This window comes from Apis laboriosa, unplaced genomic scaffold, assembly GCF_014066325.1.
Source record: "Apis laboriosa isolate Shangri-la unplaced genomic scaffold, ASM1406632v1 scaffold4_cov146, whole genome shotgun sequence".
Taxonomy (NCBI): domain Eukaryota; kingdom Metazoa; phylum Arthropoda; class Insecta; order Hymenoptera; family Apidae; genus Apis; species Apis laboriosa.
In genome coordinates, this window is record NW_025223501.1 from 6,111,700 (window position 1) to 6,135,042 (window position 23,343).

At 27.7% G+C, this 23,343-nt stretch overlaps 4 protein-coding genes across 5 annotated transcripts in view; 3 read left to right on the forward strand and 1 right to left on the reverse strand.

The window, feature by feature from the left end:
• Positions 1 to 63: 63 nt before the first annotated feature.
• On the forward strand, positions 64 to 7,410 carry LOC122717123 (alsin). Its single transcript, XM_043940882.1, has 14 exons — positions 64 to 613; positions 676 to 1,995; positions 2,087 to 2,653; positions 3,010 to 3,379; positions 4,252 to 4,453; positions 4,699 to 4,879; positions 4,963 to 5,129; positions 5,272 to 5,381; positions 5,458 to 5,669; positions 5,737 to 6,297; positions 6,365 to 6,541; positions 6,654 to 6,822; positions 6,899 to 7,081; positions 7,150 to 7,410. The coding sequence occupies exons 1-14, from the start codon at positions 273 to 275 to the stop codon at positions 7,195 to 7,197; spliced, it is 4,608 nt and encodes a 1,535-aa protein (XP_043796817.1). The 5' UTR covers positions 64 to 272; the 3' UTR covers positions 7,198 to 7,410.
• A 1,999-nt stretch (positions 7,411 to 9,409) lies between these two features.
• LOC122717207 (corrinoid adenosyltransferase-like) lies at positions 9,410 to 10,997 on the forward strand. Its single transcript, XM_043941047.1, has 3 exons — positions 9,410 to 9,602; positions 10,136 to 10,505; positions 10,579 to 10,997. Exons 1-3 carry the CDS (start codon positions 9,526 to 9,528, stop codon positions 10,810 to 10,812), a joined length of 681 nt encoding a protein of 226 aa, XP_043796982.1. The 5' UTR covers positions 9,410 to 9,525; the 3' UTR covers positions 10,813 to 10,997.
• A 447-nt stretch (positions 10,998 to 11,444) lies between these two features.
• LOC122717179 (ribosome maturation protein SBDS) lies at positions 11,445 to 12,527 on the reverse strand. The gene is made up of 2 exons (XM_043940999.1): positions 12,263 to 12,527; positions 11,445 to 12,090 (listed from the first exon to the last, which is right to left on the reverse strand). The coding sequence occupies exons 1-2, from the start codon at positions 12,400 to 12,402 to the stop codon at positions 11,463 to 11,465; spliced, it is 768 nt and encodes a 255-aa protein (XP_043796934.1). The 5' UTR covers positions 12,403 to 12,527; the 3' UTR covers positions 11,445 to 11,462.
• An 882-nt stretch (positions 12,528 to 13,409) lies between these two features.
• The window catches only part of LOC122717026 (cell wall protein IFF6), a 45,658-nt gene continuing 35,724 nt past the window's right edge, over positions 13,410 to 23,343 (forward strand). Inside the window, exons 1-2 of one of the 2 annotated variants that reach the window (XM_043940679.1) lie at positions 13,410 to 13,580; positions 17,938 to 17,993. In XM_043940679.1, the coding sequence (XP_043796614.1) occupies positions 13,524 to 13,580; positions 17,938 to 17,993 (113 nt within the window). In that variant the 5' untranslated portion in view covers positions 13,410 to 13,523. Of the gene's footprint in view, positions 13,581 to 17,937; positions 17,994 to 21,218; positions 21,655 to 23,343 lie in introns of those variants that run through there. The other variant, XM_043940678.1, reaches the window with a different exon arrangement.

Here is a 23,343-nt window from a genome sequence, read left to right on the forward strand (position 1 = left end):
TCACTATTAAAGTGTTCGTTGCAATATAGTATAGTGTAGTATATAGCCTTATCATAAATATGTTGAACTAAGTTTTGGAATTGTAATAAGAAAATTATTAGTTTAATCATGTCAATATGTAAATTCTCTCGAGTATTATTGCAAGAAAGTTCAGTGAAAGAGATTCAATCACGAATCACATGACGAAAGCGTTATTGACTAAAAACTTTACTTTTTAAAATAAGATACCTTTAGGTTATGCACATCAGCTTATCTGTCAAATATCTTATAAAATGGAGAAACACATGCATTTATGGAGAGGTGTTGATAAGTTATCATATGCTTTTGGTGACAAACCGAATGGTATAATTTGTAGGCTAGTTACTATTAAAGATCACATTTTTATAGCAACAACTACTAATAATTTATATTATGGAGAAGTTTCATTTTTGGAGAATAGCTCTCCGTCATTGGTTTTCAAAAGAGCTCAATTTGATGTGATCGATATAGCATCCAATTCGGATTATTTATTTATTGTAGATAATAATGGACATGTTTTGAAAGTAAATCCTCAGGATATGACCATAATAGATACAATAATTTTAAAAGAAGAAGTTAAATGTTGCAGTCATGGGTAGGTTTTATAAAATTGGATATTGTTAAACAATAATATTTAAATAACTTATGCTATTACAGATATAAACAAGAAAATGAAATTGTTAAAGTAAAATCAATAGCTGTTAGTGATCAAGCAGCATTATTTGTAACAGAAAATGGACAACTTTGGGCTAATGGAAACCAATCGCAAATAGATATTAATAGTATAGAGCCTAAAAAAGTTAAATTTTTTGAAGGTAGAACTGTTTCTGCTATTGCATGTGGTTCAAATTTTAATGTAGTTGCAGTAAGAAAAACAACAACAGCTTTAAAAAATGATACTGATAGTGAAAATGAACTAGAAGAAGAAGTTTTTGTCAATTCATGTCCTCAATGCCTCAACACTGTATTATTAAGTCCTACAAGTTTAACATCATCAGATACTTGTCCTATGGGACATATGCAGCAATTTAGTGAAGATCATTCAACTAATTCTATTAGTGCTTTATCTGTTGCTAGTAAAGAACAAGAAACTTCATTTGCAGAAAGCAATAAAAAAGAAAAAATTTCTGAAATAGTAGAAAATGGAGAATTGTGTTCCAATAATCCTATAGATTCTGACAAAGAAGAAAAAAAAAATGTTATCTTTATAAATACAGAGGCTGCAAGACAATTTTTAACCAGACAATTATCTTGGGTTTCATCTTATGGAAGTGTTAAAGAAGACATACCTTTAGAAAACATTGAAAAACCAACTAGATTAATAAAACAAAATGTATCTAATGTAGCTAATTTAGTATATGAAGGAGTCAAAAATGTAGGGGGTAAAGTTGTTACATTATCAAGACATATGAGTGGAAATTCAGATATAAATGAATTTAAAGATGATAGTAATGAACATTTGGAAGTAGGAGAAGAATATCTCAAACCTACTGCTACTAGTTTGGCTCTAAGTTTACGCTGTGAAGAATTTCCATGGTCATCAAGTACTGGTTCCTCAGAGCATGAATTGTCTCAGCAAGGTTTAAATGAAAGGATTAATATTTTAACTCGTACTGGTAATAACATTTTATCTACTGAACTTTGGACATGGGGTGACATTGAATATGGACAATTAGGAACAGGAGATATTGTTAAACGTTCAAGACCTATTTTAGTAGCAAAACTCAGTAATACTGGATTGAGAAAAATTTCATGTGGTGCATTTCATGTACTTGCCCTGACATTAGATGGAAGAGTTTTTGCTTGGGGCAGAAATAATTATAAACAGGTGACATTGGAACCACATTCATATCAAAGTGCACCTCGTTTATTTACTACAAAATTATTTCCAAATGAAAGAGCCAAAGATGTGACAGCTGGTAGTTTTCATAGTTTAGTTATGATGCATCATGGTTTATATTTTATTGGACATTCAAGGTAAATAATTTAACTCTGAAAAACAAAAATAAAAAATGAGAGAGAATAACAAATTTCTATATTGCTTATAAAAAATGTCATATGATTTCAGTAAAACTGGTGAAATGTTCCATCTTGATATCGAAACAAATATTAAATGTAGTCCTCAACAAATTTTTAGTTCTGGTAATTACAGTTGCTGTTCTGTGATAAATGAACCTGAAATAAATATTTCTGAAGATTTGATAAGTGATCAAATTTTTTTGGAAGAAATATTGGTTGTTTATCAAAATTTAATCAAACCATTCCAAAAAAAAGGAGGTGCTATGCAAGAATCAAATGTTTATGAAACATTATGTCGATGTTATACCGAATTATTAAGTTTCAGTGCATTAAATGTCATTAGTTTATGGGATTATTTTAATCATATTGGTGAAGCATATGATGTAACAGTTATTGCTAATGTTGAAGAATATATTACTGTATATAAATATTATTTAAATGCAGTGTGTGATGTTATTTCTTTGAGTGGATTTACATATATTGCAAAAATAATTGAAGTACCACAAATAATAACAAATTTATTTATAGATAAGTTAAAAACTAATGAAACTAAAAAAATTACTGATGAAATCATTATTACTATGGCATTACAGCATCCATTATATAAATTAAATAGGTAAATATATTTAAATATATATAAAAAATAATATCATTTTTTAATTATTGAATATTGAAACTGAAAAAATGCTTAAACTATAATAAAATTAATAAAAATTATTTTTATAATAAATAATTATTTTAAAAACTAAAATTATATTTATATTATATTATAATATATTTATATTATATTATAAAATGACATATTAAAAATATATCATAAAAAATAAAGACTATTTGATTATTGTTAAGAAATTAAATATTAAAATTATATTAAAAAAATCATATTTAACAATATTTAAAAAACAAATATTACAATTTATCATTGATTTATTATTTTCTATTTATGATAACAGACATTATATTTATATACAGATATAAGAATATGATTTTAAATCTAATGAAATGTAATGGTACAAGAATGGGTATAGAACGAATGCAAGAAGCTTTAATAAAATGGGAACAAATATGTGATGATCAAGAAAAACAACAAAAAGAAGCTGAAACAACTAAATTATTTTGGGAGAATTCTGGAAAACTTGGAGAATTATTAAGATCTCCTGATAGAAGACTTATTAGAGAATCACGAACGCATCCTTTATCAATACTTAATTCTGGAAGATTTTCTACACACTGGTTTGTTTTATTAACTGATATATTTATTCATGTTAGTGGTACTTCTCATATGGTACATCCACTCAAAACTTTATGGATAGAACCTTTACCAGACTCTGAAACAGTACAAGTATGTTAAATTTTATTTTATTTAAATATATCTACTTATAGTGGCGGCTATATATTTACAAACAAATTAAACATAAAGTTAAAGTTTAAAATTATATATTTGTATATATATTTGTTAATTTTTATCAAATTTCATATTTATTTTTTTCATATTAAATATATTATAAATAATTTGCATCAATTGTATCATATTAAAACATAATAAATCGTATCATTCTTGCCATTCTGAGATTTATAGATTATAAATTGATCAATTTATAAATGATTAATCAATTCTATAATTATAAAAAGACTTTATTATCTCATAGAAAATTTTTCTATCCTTTTTGATTTTTAAGTTAAATATAGAGATCTGTTTAGATCTGTTTTAGATTAGATTAGATAATTTTAGTTTAAGATTATTTATTTTTTTTAAGAGACAAATCACATAATCTTATATTTAAGATAAGAAGATAAAATGTATGGATTTGGATAGAGCAGATTTTTAATTCTTTCCAATTCGCAAATAAAGAAAAAACTGAATTAATTCCATATCAATTTTTAATTATTTGAAATCAAACTAATTTCACTCTAATCTAGCTAGATCACATTTTATAAATAATATTTGAATAAAGACATTATTTTATATTAAATAAAAACAGAACAACGAAAATAAATATAATTAGTATAAAAAAATAGAAAATCATATTGCCATGTATTATTATATAAAGTAGAGATCGTATTTAATATGTATGTAAAAAATTTTTATTTTATTGCATTTCATTTTATAATTTCATGAATAAAATTCTAAATTTATGTAAATATATAACTATCACTGTATATTGATGCATAATTATGTAAAAAGTTTTTATATCTCATATATCTATATTTTAGAATGCTATATCAGTAATAGCACCAGAAGATACATTTGTATTATATACTCCAACACCTTTTGATCGAAATGAATGGTTGTATGCTTTACAAAATGCTATAAAATGTAGCCTACAAAGAGTTATTGGACATATACCTCCAGTAGTACGTTCTAGCTCATTCTCTTTCACAAAGCACAGTGTTTTTAAAGATGCAAAATATACTGGTAAGATTCATTATTCAATAATGATTATTCAATAATAAAAATTATTCAATAATATATATGATACATTTTATATTATTGTTACAATAATGTTCATAAGAAAAAAGTAAAATAACAAAATTTCTTTAAAAATTTAAAATCATTAAAAATTATTATAGTTTTAATTTTTAATAATTAAAAATTATTTAATGTAAAAAAAAACTGATTACACAAAAATAATATAAAAAAATTATTTTTTTTATATATAGGACGGTGGCTAAATGGTAAACCACATGGTTCTGGGAAATTAGAGTGGTCTGATGGACGTAAATATGCAGGACAATTTCACAAAGGTATTATTCATGGTTCTGGTAAAATGGAAATTCCATCACAAGGTGTATATGAAGGACAGTGGAAAGATGGTCAACAGAATGGATATGGAACAATGAAGTTAGTTTCTAAATAATGATTGAAATTTAATGCAAAATAGTATATTATTTTAAATAAAATATAAAAATATAAAAATATTCTAGATATAATAATGGAGATTTTTATGAAGGATATTTTAAAGATGGTTTACCACATGGTCATGGTGTTAAAAAAGAAGGTCATTTCATGGCATCTGTAGCATCAGTTTACATTGGAGAATGGGCTGCAGGTGTTAAACAGGGATATGGAATTATGGATGATATTATGACAGGTATTTATTATCTACAAATATTTATAAGTTTTTTATAATCTAATTAAAGACAGAAAAAAAATTGTTATTTTTCTAATAATTAATAAACATAAATATGCTTATATAAATAAATATTAATTAACTAAGTAGTATAACATTTTAGGAGAAAAATATTTAGGATCATGGAGTAATGGTATGAAACATGGTTGTGGTTTAATAGTAACTTTAGATGGTATTTATTATGAAGGATTTTTCATGCAAGACGTTTTAACGGTAAATAATTAAAAATTTTCTAAATTTTTATATATATAAATTTAAAAATATTTATATGAAATGCTTATAATAAAAGGGTCATGGAGTTATGGTATTTGAAGATGGTACTCATTATGAAGGTGAATTTAAATCAGCTGGTATTTTTTATGGTAAAGGAACATTAACTTTTACAAGTGGTGAACGATTAGAAGGTAATATGAATGGTGCATGGAATGAAGGTGTAAAAGTTATTGCAACATTACACATGAATAAAGCTAATGGAAATATACAAAGTTATTCAAAACCAATGTAAGTAATTTATCAATTAATATTTACTTTAATGAAATTTTAAATTTATATATTTTTTATTATATAGATCTTTCGGAAAATTATGTGTATCGCCAGATCAAAAATGGAAAGCTATATTTAGACAGTGTTATCAACAACTTGGTGTACCTGAACCAGGTTCAAAAACTATGAGTGTAGTTGATAAGTCTGCTGAGACTCAACGTGTTTGGCAAAATATTGCTAGCATAATAACTAAGTCGCATCAAAAAGCTTTACAACGAAAAAAGCATCTGACAATTACAAGTATTAATAAAGAAAAAAATAATGAAGTAATTGATGAATTAGATAAGATTCCTTGTTTTGGAAGAGACAAACTTACTATTCAAAGCTATAGTGAAATTCACAAATATCTAATTAAAGCATTCGATAGTTCATATCACCCATTAGGAGCACTTTTAACAGAAGTTGCTGCTGTATATACAGCTACCTATGGTGGTGTAAGAGTTCATCCTTTATTACTTAGTCATGCTGTATCTGAACTTCGTAGTATTACTTCAAGAATATATGAAATAGTTGTCTTATTATTTCCGGCATTACCACGAGGTGGAAAAGAATATGTATTGGAAACAGAAAAAAACGAAGAAGAAAGGTACATTTTAATTAATTATTTACATAAATTATGATTTTTTATTATTTATGTTATTTTATTTTATTAGTCAAGTTATAAGCGCTGCAGCAATACTTCATCCAATATTGTTACCTCGTGTGCATTCGGCACTTTTTGTACTATATGCTTTACACAATAAAAAAGAAGATGATGCCTATTGGGAAAGATTAATGAAATGGAATAAACAACCTGATATAACACTTATGGCTTTTCTGGATATTGATCAGTAAGTAATCAGTAGTTAAAAACATAAAACAAATAATAAGTATTATTATCATATATGTATTATATTTTTTATATCATTTATTAAATTTCCGAGATTTATAATAAAATTTTAGAAAATTTTGGAAAAATTCAAATGTTATGAATTTGAATGAAAATGGATTACCATATCAAAATGAACCATACTTCAGCGAGGCAATAGAAACATTACAACAACTGAAAACCACGTTTTCTCCGTTAGAGAAATTATTAGTCGTTAGAAATACATTTGAACAAATGACACAAGTAAGTTAGCTTCTTTGTATATATGTAATTATTATATCATTATTTATGCATAAATCTTATATACTATTTATAATAGGCAGTTCAAAAGCAATTGGGAACTACATATTTGTGGACAATGGATGAATTGTTTCCTGTTTTTTGTTTTGTGGTTGTTCGTGCCAGTGTATTACAGTTGGGTAGTGAAATACATTTTATAGAAGATTTTATGGAACCTTATTTACAGAATGGAGAACTTGGAATTATGTTCACTACTCTTAAGGTAAAATATCATTTTTCTAGAAAAATTACTTAATATCTAGAAGTTTAATTAATATGTATATTTTTTAGGCTTGTTACTATCAAATATTACAAGAGAAAATTAACGTGGGTGACTAAATACAACAAAATAATTTCTATACATAAATAAAAGTATAAGTTACAAAGTAAGTTTTAGTAATAATTTATTAAAGTACATTGTTAATATAATAAATAAATAAAATATATGCATTATGTCACAAATTAGTACCTCAAAATATAATATTTAGCTGAAACAATATAATTTAATGAAATGTTAAATATTGTAAAACGAATCATTTGTGTATCATAATTGTTAAAAGTTATAAACATATTTATTATAAATAGTAAAAATTGATGCTATGATATATATTATCAAATCTTAATAATTTAAATAATGAAATTACATATCAAATTCTATAAAACTATTAATGTACAGTGTATATACATTTAGAATGAATTTAAAACTTTATTTATTTATGCAAATTTATTTCTATATTATTTTAGTTTTCAATTATTTATTTACATATATATTTTTATACATTATTTTAGTTTTCAAAATAGACTAAATATTTGTAAAAAAAAAAATTATATACTTGAATATATTGTTGTAATTTTAAGCATCAATGAATTTCAATTTCAATAAGCATTTATATATCGTTATTGTAAAATAATTTTTAATATTTCTTCAACTGTTAATTCCAATATTATATACACAATAATATAATTGTATAATTGTTTAATTTACATAACTGCCATAAAATATTATTTAATATTAATTTAATAATCTTTCTTTATTCTATATCATATTATCAAATTATGTCATTAATGTAAAATGAATTATATTTAAAAAATGTTGATTGAATAATTAATGACATATTATATATTTATGTTATACATATATTTCATAGTAATAACATTGCAATATTATATGCAATATCATAATCCTATATAATAATAATAATATAATGATGATCGTAGTGATTAGAATTTTATGTTATACATAATATTGAATATTTATTTTAAATGTAGTACATATAGCTTGTAAGTATCTATATCAAATGAATAAAATTATATGTTTAAAAGCAAATATACTTTATTTGTCTACTAAACATATATATATTTTATAATTTATTTATTTTTATTAAAAAATTTCATTTATTTTTTATAGAAATATGATAAGAAATTAATATGAATTTTGATTTTATTAATTTAAATTTACGTACATTAAATTTTATGTATTGCATAAATTAATAATACTTTATTTCATAAAAAATATATGATATTATTTATTAAAAATACCAATTAAAAAGTATCTTTAAAAAATACAAATGTTTCTTTACATTAAACTGTGAGAATAAATTTTAATAAAATAAATAATTTTAATAAAATTTGTTTTATCATATATATTATTATTTACATGTGTAATATATACAAAGTTAATATATTTATAAAATATTTTTAATCGATTCTAAAGGTTAAAATAAACACAAGTTGATATATAAAAATATAAACCGATTGAGACTTATTTAATAAACAATTTAATTTTGTGAAAATGTTAATGGAAATGAAGCAACAAAATAGAGATAGAGCTATTTTATTATACTTGTGCCTCGTTTCTTTTAATGCAAATTTCAATTATTTATATGTTAACTTAATAAATATAAATAAGTCTCAACTAATATTTTTGTTTTCGTTTGGTCTCTAAATTGACTCTCCAAACGTCTCCCGAATATATTAATTATTATGTTTGCGTGAATGCGCGCGCGTGGTATGTATTATTACATACTCAAATACATGCGAATACATATAAAACTACATATGTAAATATAGTATAATAGATACTAACGAATAAAGAAAAATTGAAAAAGAAAATAAATCAAGTAATAATAAATAAATATATATTTTATATTTTATGCTATTTTTTTTATAACAAATAAACTTCAAATTAAAAAAAATTTATACATTTTTCTGATATTAATTATTTAAAAATATTGCACAAATTCTATAAAAAAAATTTTACATATTTTTAATTATTATATAACTAATATATTCTTACATACATACATATATTAAAATCAAAATTAAACCAATGTTAAGAATATCAAAAAAGAAAATCCAATCTGTGAACTCTTGATGTTTATTTCTATAGTTACTATGTATTCTTTTTAATAAAAAATTCTTAAAAATTCAATTTATATATGTTTGTCTATATATGTACAATAGTTTTATGTAGAATATTTGTTGAAAAACTTTTATGAAACTTTAATAAAATATTTCACATCGTTTGTGATGCGCAGGTTTAACCAGCAACATGATCACGAAGTAATTTAAAGATTATGCGTATATCGTTTCTCTTACTTGAATTAAAACTGTACGTTTAGAAATAGTATATTAACGTAATTATATTTAGATTTGATTATTATAGATATGGAAGTAGTTAGAAGTATATGGAAAAATCCTGTTTTATTATATAAAACCGGACTACGAGCATCATTTAGAAATAGGTATATGACAAGAGTATAACCTAAACATTATTTTATTTCATGATATAGTATGGATTAATATTAAATTGTAAATTCTTGTTTTATAGCAGTATTTTTCTTCTTTTTTATTATTCTAGTAACATTTATTGAAATTATAAAATTAAACTATTCTATAATATTTAATGTTGTATTAAAATATTATTGATTTAGAATATATTTAATTATAAAAATAATATATATATATATATTATAAATATATTATAAAAGTTGTGTTCTATAATCATATTATAAAAATATAGAAATTTGTTTATGTATAAATTTATAAATTTATTTATAAATTTATCTATTTTAAAAAGTTGAATCATATGCTATAAAAATTTACTTAAGAAAAAATATTTGTTAATAAATTTTTTTGTATCATAAATAATTATATCAAAATTTTTCTAATAAAAAATATAAAAAAAAAAAATTCATAATAATTAAGACATATTATAATGTAATGTTAAGACATATCTCAATATATTATATCTCAAAATAAAATAATTTTTTTGCAGTAGTAGTTCTGCATCAAAAGTAACAAAAAAAGAAGATGTTTCTATACAAGACAATGATTTACAATTATCAAATATAAATGCAGATATAAGTAACCAAAATGATATAACATTTAATGCTCTTGTTTCAACTGAAGAATTATTAGCACAAATAGGATTGGCAAGGGAATTTGCAACAGATAGTAAAGTTGAACATCCTTATGTTGATAAATTAAAAAGAGTGCAAATGATTTTATTTGATTTAAGTCATGCTATATTAAAACCGATGCCAGGAAAAAGTAAAGCATTTGAAAGTAAACATATCAATGATTTGGAAGAATGGATAGCAGAATATGCCAATCAACTACCACCTCAAGAAACCTATATTATTCCAGTAAATGATATTTTTATTTTACTTTTTTTATTATATAGATAACTTTATTATATTTTATTTTATATTTCAACAGGGTGGTGGTAAGGCTTGTTCTACATTACATTCAGCGAAAGCAGTATGCAAACGAGTAGAAAGAAATGTTGCATTTTTGGTTCAAGATGGTTTATTGAATAAAGAAGCACAAATATATTTAAATAAATTACAAAACTTCCTACTAACAACATCACGTATTGCAGCCAAATGTGATCAACGTACAGAAAATATTTATATTCCTAGAGTAGAAGTTGAAAAAAATGAGGAAAAGTAAAATTTATGAAAAAAATTTGTAGATTTTTATTTTTATTGTAAAAATAATATAACAATCAAATATTGTATGCAAAATTTATGCGATAATATTTTTTCTAAATGTATCTTCATAGTAGATAAGTTGTAAATATTCTTTGATGAAATTATAATTATCAGTTACTAATTATATTCTATTATTGTATTATTAAATGTACATAGTAATTAAAATATTAAGTAATTATTATGTAAAGACTTTTAATAAAATACTATAAGATATATATTTTTCGATTATGATATATTTTTAAATATATCATCATAAAATGATTCTGATTTATGTGATATTTTGTTACTTTTGTTAAACTATATGTAATTTTATCAAAATATATATATTAATTAATTTAATAAGAAACAATTTTTCTTTATATTATATACATATATTAAAAAATTGTTAGATTATTTGCTGTCAATATCAAATTTTTAATTAGATTTCTGTTTGATTATCTGTACCAAAATTTTTAATTACTTATATATGATACAAAAAACTTTATGAAATAATTATGTTGTAAATAAATATATGGTTTTAAGCATAATAATAAATTACATAAAGGAATATGTATAAAAAAAAAAGGTTATAAGATGATAACAATAATAACATTCAGTAAAATTAATTATTTATTCCAAAACTTCATCTCCTTCAACAATTTCTTTTAAATTAAGTAATTCCAATAATCCTGAACCTTTAGTTTCAGATCTTACTAATTCATTTATCTCTCTATAATGTCCAGGATCAATTAAACAAACTAAATCTAACATTCCATTGTCCCATTCTTCTGTTTCTAGTTTTGTTACTAATTTTTCTATTTTATCTCTTAATTTCTTTGCTTCTTTACCCGAAACCAAAACTCTGAGTCTCATTTGAGCTCGTTCAAGTGGCATTACAGCTTTTAATTGAGGAATCACATCTAAAGCTTGCTGTTTTGCATTTCGATTTGGTTTTACAGAAAAATGTACATCTTTCATAGCTTTTTCTATCATAGTTATCGTATATGGACGTTTAGTTTCTGGATTTATACATTTATTAGCAACAGTTGTGGCAATATCTTTAAACATAGAATCTAAAGCCGAATGCCTTTCTTTGTCAGAAACTTGAAGTTCTCCTTTTGTGAGAATTTCTTTACAAATTTCTGTTTGATTATCTGTACCAAAAGCTTTTATAAGATCTTCTTTTTTTGCTACTTGACCTTTTGAAACATTTATAAATACAGTATGTGTTTGTAAAACTTCATCAATGTCTTTTTCTCTGAAATATAATTTTGTTATTACAATTATTAATAAAAAATAAAATATATGTGTAAGAAAAAAATAAAAAAGGAAAAAGAGAATACAATGACAAAATTTATTTAGGTTAGATGTCAAGTATATATCAACAATGTAACGTACATTTTTGTTTTGATCGGCTGTCAAAGACTTACAGTTTATTTCTCCAAGAGATAACCTTGTTTCTATAACAAGCGATCTCAAATCGTTTTCCTGCTTTTTTCATACGAACCACGGCCACATTGGTTAATCTTATTTGATTCGTTGGTGTAAAAATTTTAGACGATTTCAACATTTTTTAGCAAGTATGTATATACGTGACTATAAAATTATAATTCACGTAATTTGTATAGTATTCTTTTTATTTTATATACAATCTTATCTAACAATAAGTCTTACGGATGTTTCAAAGCGATTTCGAATTCTCGATTTATAATCGAATGATTATCACATACAACTTCCTTTGCAATATCGATAGATTTTTGAATTGTTTTAAAACGTAACTCTATTGATGTAATATAAAAAATTACATTTATAATATTTATTTAAAATTTAAAGGATAATTTTGAATATTAACTTTTAAATATGCAATTAAAGATATTTTTTTTTAAAACACAATTATAATTATAAATAAATATATTATTAAGTATGTTTATTAATTATATAAAAATCTATGTAAATATAAGTATAAATTTATAAGAAATTAAAATTAATTTTGTGAAAATCATGAAAAATAAAAAATTTTATATCGATACAATATAATATTAGAATATTTCTTGATAAAATTTATCTTTAAAAAAAAAGAAAATTTTTTATATTTATTTCAGTTAATAATAATATAAATTAAAAGTACAAAATATAATATTTAAAAATAAAATTTATTATTTTTGTTTTAATCATGAAATTTCATAACTTTCCGTTTCATAATGTTGGTAAAAAAATCAAAAACTGTATGTTAATATAAAAAATAAAATACGAAATTATGAATTAATTCAAAATTATATGATTGTAAAAAAGCTATAGAAAAAAATGATAGTTCGAGATTTCGAAAAATTATAATTTTCTTTATTTATGGTATATATGTAAAAATTATATAAATAACATCATCAGATTTCTACATGTTGTTTAATTTTCAAGTTACTTTATTATTTAAACAAATGAAAAAGTATTAGTCACATGACGTCATTATACGATAAGCAAAATCGCGGGCGGTGCGCACGCCGTGATTGTACGCATGCGCAGACTGACCGCTACGTTAGACTGTATCGAATATGGCTGCCGCGAGCGTGATGCCGTTAGAAGTGCGTGAAAAATGATCGTTTTTTCGTGGTTTAAACGATCCGATCGTTTTTACGTGAGTGCACAGTGGCAGTGAGTGTTATCTCCAACATTTCAACATCGTGGGAGGTCCTTATCATGGCGTTGGTTACCGTGCAGCGGTCTCCAAGTGTATCCAATTCCCCGCAGAGTTCGGTGAGTTTTTCTGCTTTGTGCGTCTTTGTCGATAGTTGCTGTCAATTTTAACGAAGAATCCATTGTTTGCAAATTTATTGCTATCATTATTCGAAACTATGGATTCTAAATACATCAGAAATTGTTTGGCTTTATTCAAATAACATTTTCTTATTTGATTTATTATTATACAATCAATTGAGAAAGAAAATTTTGATAATTTGAAATTCTTTTTTACATAAACGTACATAATGACAATAAAAGGAAAAAACTTATGATCACGAAAAAACTATGATATGTTTTGACATTTCTTTCTGATTAAACACAACGTTGCACGAGTTCGTGGTTAATTGTCACTTATCTAATTCGCAAGAATCACATATCTTTCTATTACAGCTCGTTTACAAAAATCTGTATCTAGCAATTTATTATACAAAATAACTGCATGCAATTTATTATCATTTCTGATATTTTTGTATCTCCTTGAATTATGCGTTTATACGATTGTACACGATTGACACGTATACATACATGTAGATACAATACAATTTATTTAATGGTTTATTAAGAAAAATTGGATATCATATTGAAAAACGAAAGCAGGACACATAGAATGAATATTTCTTATTTTCATAAATTTTGTTAAATTATTATCAATTAATTATTAATTAGATTGTTTTAAATTATTAATAATTAATAATCGAAAGGTATAAGAATATTTCCAGTTAAATAATTAGTTTTTTGTAATATATACAACGATAAACGGTAATTCGGAGTTAAATAGTTGATTTGTTTATATTAATTTCATCGATAACGTAAAGTTTCATTGTAATATTCCAAATTCCAAAGTCGTGCAGTTTTTTTTACACGTTCATTGTTGTTGAAAAAAGAAAACATGTTTCTTCTTTTTCGTTTCATTTTCCGAGATGTTTATCGTTATTTCACATCGAAATCGAAGTATCGCGATCTACCAGTTGTTTATACACATATATGCGTGTAATATAGTTAGCGTTGCAACAGTGGCTGTTTCAGTATTAATTGGTTTACTCCACCTCGTCACACAATATACGGGAGCGACGAAAGAGAGTTGAGAAAGAGAGCGAAAGGAACACGTGGTTCTAGTGTATATGTATGTATTCAAGAACGAGTACCGTGACGAGCGTGTTTTCTTTTCTTCGACCGATAAACTGATTTTGCTAAAATAAATATGCTGTCTATTCTTGCATTTCGTCAGTTCAACCGTGATGACGATCTCAAACATTTATTTATGCCACGTGTTCTGATTACGAGTTTAGCCGAACTTTCAAACAATTATTTATATTTTTACAATCTCAAAAAAAATTGTTAATAAAATATTGTCTGATTAAAAAAAATCTCTTCTTAAATTTTCGTCTAGTCGTTCATTGTTCGTTTCAAAGTTGTTGAAAAAAATTATGTGAAATTTAACGAAGGAAATAAATTTATCACGAGTATTATGAATAAAATGTCAAATATTATCGATAGAAATAAAAATATATATATATAAAAAATATGCAAAATTTGAGTAAATTCGAAAATTTTATATTTATCAGACATTATATTTACAATTTTTATTATTATAAAAACAAAAAATTCCATTTATTCCATTTTGCAATAGATAGATACACATGCGTATATTTAATCTGCATTTTTCAAGTCAATTTGCTTTCGATATTCCAAATCTCTAATGCGCGAAAATTTTAAAAAATTTTCTATCGAATTTTTAAAACAACATTATTAAGACGCTGAATTCAGACGTGATATAACACGAAAAAATTGATATCAATATGTTATTGTAACACGTTAGGAGCAAAAAAAAAAATTAGAAAAAGTAAATAAAAGCAAATAAAATGTTTATCAAATATCCGATATTTGCTTGTTACTTAAAATTTCAAATAAATAATGATTACAAAACAACCGTAATAACTTACAACCACTAAATTATAATTATACATATACATATTTATACGAAGCTCGTATGAATCCTTTTAATATTTATCAATATTATCGTAAAACGTGATAAATATTTAAGCACCGCTTTGATACTTTATTTCTCTGATAATGAGATGGGAAATGGCGTTTTTTTTTTTTTTTTATCCATCAGGGTCAATTTAACCAGATATGAGAATTTCTCTGTACTCTGCACAGAGAACCGTTAGAGAAGTAATTTTGCTCATAAACACGACTATCAACTAAAACGAGTTCTAACTCTGAAAATGACCTTTTTTTTTTCCTTTCTTTCCCTCTTATGGGTTTCTTACTTGCAACGGACAGATCTCGAGGATTGATACGATTCATAAGGGAATATAAGAGTTGCGTTAAATAGCGTAAAGATATATTCTGCCATATTCGAATTGTATCATTTGTTATTTTATTTAAGAAATAAGTTTCGAAATCATGGATACGGATTTAGGAAAGTTGGAGGGGATGATAATGGCAACGTGGAACGAAAGTTACGAGAAATAGAGCGGAAAGTAGTATTCTTGTGTTTTCAATTTATAAAATAAGAAAATATTAAAAAAAAAAAAAAAAAAAAATTAACTTGTTCGAGTTTCGAAAACGGCAAAAGGAAATCAAATAATTGATAATTGATCCTAAAATTGATAAAGATAAAACGCGCCTCTCTTTTTTTTTCAAATAAATATTTATTATCAAATGATTTCCGGATCATTCAAGAAAATTACGATCTCTCGATCGATGATGCATCTCCTATCCCATCTTTGATTTTATATATATTATTAAGAAATATATAGATAATATTATAAATATATTATAAATATAATAATATTAGAAATATATTAATAAATTACTTGGCAATTACGATACGAATTCGCACGATAATTCGCGCAAACGGGCGTACTCGATCTCGAATCAATGGAGAAATGGGGTAGAGGAAATAGTTGAATAAAATTAAAATTATTTGGGTAAAAAATTGGGATTGCGTAAGCGATGGAATTTTGTGAAGGGACAGAGATATGGAAGAATCTGTGAGAACGCGATACAATGAGAAATCGAGGGGGATGACTAACTGTCGGGGCCCCTCGAGGAGCGAGGGAGTTAGGAAAGAGGAGGGTTCGCGTTTCCCGGCATATATACTTTGCATGCGCTCAATGCTCCGCGGCCTACCAAGTGCACTCACCATCCGAAAGGGTAAGTTGCATTTTTCTAACGTGTCCAGAGGGGGTGAATTCGACAGGGGACACACACAGCCCTATTGATTTTTAAGGGCTCGTTTTCTGCATCGTACGCACGACTCGTAAATCTTGCTTTACTGTGTAAAAAGCTCCGTACCGAGTTATTTTATTCCTTAGTTTATCCTTGCTTACCTTGCGATAACGTAGAGTAGATCAATTGCTTCGCGCTTCGTTGAGATTTTTCGAGATTTCGATGCGATATTTTAGAAGGAACGACAGACAGGATAACGTTTAGCGAAGCTTTTCGTTTCGTTGGTTACGAAGAATCGAATATTGAAAAAATTGGTACCAATTTCCAATCCATCGACGTATATATAAAAGTTTACGTATACGTTTCGTATAATATTTTGTTTCAAATTTTCGACCATCTTAAAACTAACCTATTCGTCCATTATTGCTCAAAAAATATCTCTCATAATAATTAATTGTACGATCATTGATATAATCGATTTCGTAGTTGATTTGATCTCAATTAATTATTTTTAAATTATATCTGTACACAGGAGATGTTTAAGCGAATAAATTAAACGTGCTTCGCATATATCGTAGTTGTATTCGTCAAAATTTTTTGCGAAACGATCGAGCGTGATATGCGATATATATGTGGATAAATGGAAATGGAATTTTGATGGATGATGATATAGATACCGGTGACATTAACCATTGTTGCTTTAATGTTCGAATTATCGCGACACAACGACCCGCGAAAGACAAGTGGCTGGTACTTGGAAGCACAATGCGTAAAATCGTTTAACAAAGGCGGTCTTAACAGGTGCTTGGCTGACGGCGTTCTGCCTTTTTTTTTTCTTCCACCACGCACACTCTAATATATATCGGACACGTGTAAGCGCACGTGTGTCTTGGTTCGCTCTCGTCACGTTGTATACAAATAAAACGATTATCAAAATTTCTCTTGATTCGCGGATCCTTCTCGAACTATATATATATGAATTTTTATTACAATACACACCTCATTTAAATTCATCAAAATTCTGTCTCACGACACGTAATTCAATTTTTCCATTGTATATCTATTGTTTTCATTCTTTCTTTTCTTCCATATCCTGGAAAGCAACGAATGAAATCCATAGAATGAATATCTTTCAAATTTATCATAATATCGATATCGATGTTATTAATGGAAATTGGATCTTTTTTTTTTTCAGGATTCGGGTGCTGGCGCACCGGCGGACGATGACGAAGCGGCGAGGAGCTGTAAAAGGTGAGTCGCGAGAAGATTAAAAAAAAAAAAACACAAAGATGGAGAATTGTTACTTAACCAATAGGCAGGCAGAGAGTTCCTCTTTGGGAAGACGGTTCTCATCGTCGCTGCTTCCTTCTTCTTGCAAATAATTCAATTAAACTGGCTCCACGACTCTCCCGAGTAAAAGTCTCGTGCGAACTTCCTTCATCCTCTTCGATGTAAACACATCGGTTAATTTGTGCAGGAAGTGGAAGCGAGCGCGTCTCTTTTCTTGCCTTGATCGTACGACTTTCTACCTTGCCGGTTGCGTAATATAGTGTACGGTTAATATCGTGCGCGGTATATAATCGTACCAGTGAGTGAGAAAAACGGACGGAAATGAACGGCGCTTTCACGGGTTCATGGATCGCGGATATTGAACGAACACCAGAGACATTTTCACAAAGAAAATTTATCGTCGTTTCCGCGAACGGCCGCGAATCATTCGATCGAAACACGTTAGAATTTTTAAATTTATCTTAATTATCGATCGGTAAAGTAAACCTGATGAAAAATTATCGTCTCGATGGTTCGGATCGCGGATATATCGAACAGTGGAGAAAAAAAAAAAAAAAATTATTGCATAAACGGACAGATCGTTTCGAGTTCGTGTTAAAATTTTACACGATGGAAATATTTCTGTTCGTATAACAAAGATTTAAATTTATTACTCTTAACGATAAGCGAGCATTCATTTTGTTTCCTTTTAATAGATCGATCACCAGTATCGATTTATTTTGCGCATTAATTTTCCTTGTCCCGATATATTTTTTTTCTCTTTTCAAATTTATCACATATAATTTATTACGATACGTATTTCAAACCATCGTATATATAATAAAATCGAGTATAAAATTTTATCCATTTCCCCATTCGAAAGAAGAAATACAAATTATCGAATTAATTTTCCTTTCCAAATTCCTACAACGGAGTTTTAGCTTCGGTAAAAGGTGAAAAGGAGTAAAAGTTCGAGATAAAAATTTATTCAAATATACGATCGAAACTTGATGCACGCTCTAACGTATCGTTTTCGACTTTGCCGCGACTGTCGATAACTATATTCGTGGCTGCGCATTCCTTGATTGTTTTTTTTTTCTTTTTTTTTCTTTTCTTTTTTTTTTTTTTTAGTTTATACTTCTATTAGGGGTCATTCACCTTCGACTCGTGCAGCCGCCAGCTGCTGCTAGATTCTCCGCTGTACTCTCTCTGTTTATCGCCCACTTGTCAATGGGCTTGGTAATGAGACGGACAAAACACTCGCGATTTATGTTTCTATCGCGAATTTTTCTCATTGGCTGCTTCGAAAAGGTCGCGCGCATTTCTTCTCGATTCAGCGTTCGACGATGGCGAATAAATACAAATATTTTAAATAATAAAATCAATAAAATCGCGTTTCAGAGAACAAGTTTCTCTAATCGAAATTTATTCGATTCCGTCAATATTCTCGTATTCGTGTCTTCTAAATAAACTATCTAAATACTGGTTTATCGAAGTTACGCAAATATTCGTTGTTTCATATTTCAGCGGGGAGTATTTAATAGATTGTAATGTATTCCTTGTTGACACAATCGGAGTAGACATCACCGGATTCCTGGATAAGTGACACCACTTTTCAAGGATTTCGGTATTCATTGCACGATAATATAACAGTCTATACGATTGTAAGGAATATCGGTGTGGAAGGTTGTGGTCTCTTCTTTGTTTCGAACAATGATTCATCGATTTATCGCGGGAGATCGTTTAATCGCCCCACCGTTGTTTATTCGCCTCATTTTGCTTTTATTTCATTTTCTATTCGCGTTTCCATCCGTATCGCCGATTTCAATTCCTCGATTAAACGACCCACGATCGAGCGTCAAACGATGCAAAAAAAAAAAAAAAAAAGAAAGAAAAAAGCTTCGTGCGTAGAAAGAGCAGCAAAGGGTTGTAGACTGGAGAGGGAGAGAAAAGAGGGAAACGCGGCAGACGACGCGGTGCGGGTGAACGAGTGGATTAGCGATCGAGTTAACGATCAGACGAGTTCTCTTCTCCCTTCCTTTGTCTACGTTCACTGGGTGGTAAACATTTTTGGCTGGTCACCGTCTGGCGATTGAAATTGAAAGAATAGAAAACAAAACAAAAAAAAAAAAAAAAAAAAAAAAAATGAAATTAGAGAAAAATGAAGGTTCACGCCTTCGCAAACTCGCGATCTTTTGTGATTATGAATGGATGTATGCATACATGCAAGAGGAGAAAAAAAGAAAAAAAAAAGACTATGGTCTGCGAATATCTGAAATCTCTCGAGACTGGTGTTCCCTCGAGGGTGAAACGCATGACAGAAAATCCTCAAGGTCTTCCTTTGTATCTACGCAGATGGAAATATACGTATACTGCGCATCGATGATATACATTTACTTCGCTTACTTACTGATCTTTGACTAAAAAAACTAGAAAATAATTTCGAATAATTATCACTTTTTTTAATAGTCGTTCAATCTTAATTAAATTCTTCGATTTTATCGCACGTTATTTTTTAAATTGATCGATCGAATTTAACATATTTATCGAATAAGGAAATGAACGAAGATTGTCGATCGAACTTTCATCAATATCATTTTTAATCATTTTCTTCAAACTACTATATTTATTAGTTTTTTCCTATTAAAATTTACTCGATACCGGTTCTCTTTATTTCATACTCATTATTCACAATTGCTTTCGAGAAAAGAAGCATGCTCAAAATAAAATAGATAGATATTCGTTTCTTGTATCTTGTATCGCGTATCTACGCGAAGTAATTTCTATCTTCGATTCGTATTCCTTCTTATCTATATTTTTCAAGCTTGTCCCCTGCTTGAGAATCAACGTTATACCAGGATTCGTCCAAAATTACAACAGAGACGAACGATCAACGGATAAGCCATAAAAGTACAAGCGGTATGTTTGCTGGAAGAAATTTGATATACACACACAGACAGAGTCGTAAACAGAGGGCGGAAATGTGTTATGGTGCCATGGAGCACGTCTTTCCCTCCGTTTTCCGTGCTTCCTTCCACGCTTTCCTCGCGATCGACCGACCGACTCGCATTTTGGTCTGGTAGGTTAGGTTAGGGTCGTTGCGATGCGAACATGGTGGGGGGGAAAAGCGGGACGGGAGAGGGATAACCGGACTCCCACTGTTCCACGATTCGCTTCGCACTTCAGTTGCCTCGCGTACGTCGAATCGTGAACGTGTATTCCGGACCTTTCCTTCCCAGTCACTGGACACGTTGTGTTGTATCTCGTTTTATCGCGTTTCCTTATCGAATTCCGACATCGTGAACTTGGTGCCATCGAGGTTTCAGCTCTTCCTTACCGACGGACTCGAAACTCGAAGTCTTGTGCGATCAGTTTTCGAATGTAATTGGCCGAGATTTTCGGTAATGGTGTACGATGTTTTCTCTCGTCGGAACAACGTTTGTGAACAAATCTGTGAACCATGAAGTGAGTTTATGTGCAGTGTCTAGATTCGTCGAATGATCGAATCTCGTGACTCGTGGAAAGAGGTTTACGATCGCTGGCCCGTGGCATGTGTTGACTTCATGGTGTTCGAGAGCGTCGAGATGCGGAACCCAGGGTTCCTCTTCGAAGACGCCAGACACGGATATATTCAGTATATCAGGTAGAATTTTTGCCGCGTTTGATTATTTTTTTTCCTCTTTCGTTCACGGAGAATCGTGTTTCTTTGTAAACGCGTGTATTCGTACAATAGGTCTTGCGTACGTGCGCCTTGCAGCGAATAGGATAATATGTCATAAACCAAACGTCGAGTGTGTATTGTTCGCGGTAAAGATGATTGTTCGAGGAAAGATCGATATTTTAGTATCGATCATATCGTAACCAGTCCTCGATTTCTCAACGATGTTCTTCAATTTCATTTCCGGTTTGTAAAAAGTTAATATAAGATAAAATATAAATTATTGTTCGAGCTTTTACGTATCTTGAATCAAAATATACAATTAATAGATAAAAATGTTACATAATTTCTCGTTATATATCGTATATATGCGTACATATCGTATATAAAATTACATATGCAATACTTTTTTCGAGATATATAATAAAAATATAATTTCAAGATAGAAAAATTTTGACTCGTGATAGGTTAGGTGGCTGACGTGAAATATATAAAAAAAATATTCCGAAAGAAAAAGACGAAAGTAGTATATATTGACGAGATTTTTGAATCTCAACTCGTTCATCGTTCCGTACTTGAAAAAATTATTATTTATCGATATATACTATCTGATATATATTTCAATAGATTTCAAATAAACATCTCATATTATAGCACACGATTGATACCATGTTTCAGTTTTTTCTCGCAAAAATTATTTTTATAATGAATTACGTACGATAAATTTTTACCGTAAATGAAGTTTGCGTTGGGATAATTAATGTAAAATAATATTTCTTCATAGATCGAGTCAAGTTATTTTTTTAAGACTTTGTATGTATACGTTAGAATAAAGTTTTTTTTTTTCTTTTCCAACAAGATAATATTAAATGATTTCAAGCGATTTCAATAAGTATTACTATCATATCTATAAAATTATTTTACTTTTGTATCAATATTGAAATAAGGATTTGGAATATAGAATAATATTGGAATCGTTTTCAAGAGACAAGTAAAAAATTTTTTACGTTTAATATTTAAACGGAAATGCGTATTATGGATGGAGAATCAGAATCTTAATGTTAATATTAAAAATAGAAAAATAACTAAGGGGAAGAATAATAATATTCAGAGTTTGTAGCGTTTGAGCAGAAACGATCGTACTGTGCGAAGCGAGGTGCGCAGAGGTCGAAATCCAGATTTCGTTCGTTTTTCTCTCGGTGGAGATTTTATTTTCGGAAATAGCATGCAAATCGCTGTGGCTGGCTCGAGTAATTCTCCGAGTCTGTGCCGTGGTCCTCAATGCGGATTCACGTGCGCATAAAATCTATTTTTGAATCGTTCCTGTAAAATAAGTCGAAAATATATACCAAGAATATAGCGCATAATTTTCTTTCCAGGACAAAAGGAACATTTTGAGAATCGTAAGGAGAGCAATGATTTATTTTCAACCGATTCATCAAGTTCAAAACTAACATAGATATTTCTTCTTCGTTTAAATAATACCATGTCGCTGTAATGGTAACGTTTTAATACAAATTTTGTTCGATTTAAATAAAACTCGACGTTTGTTGACGCGATACTCGTGCGTCAAAACTATTGTTAGAAATCATCGTTGAAACAATTATAAAATCACGCGTATGCACTTGGAATTTCGCGTTAATATATATCTATATTTACCAGTAAGGTGGTTAC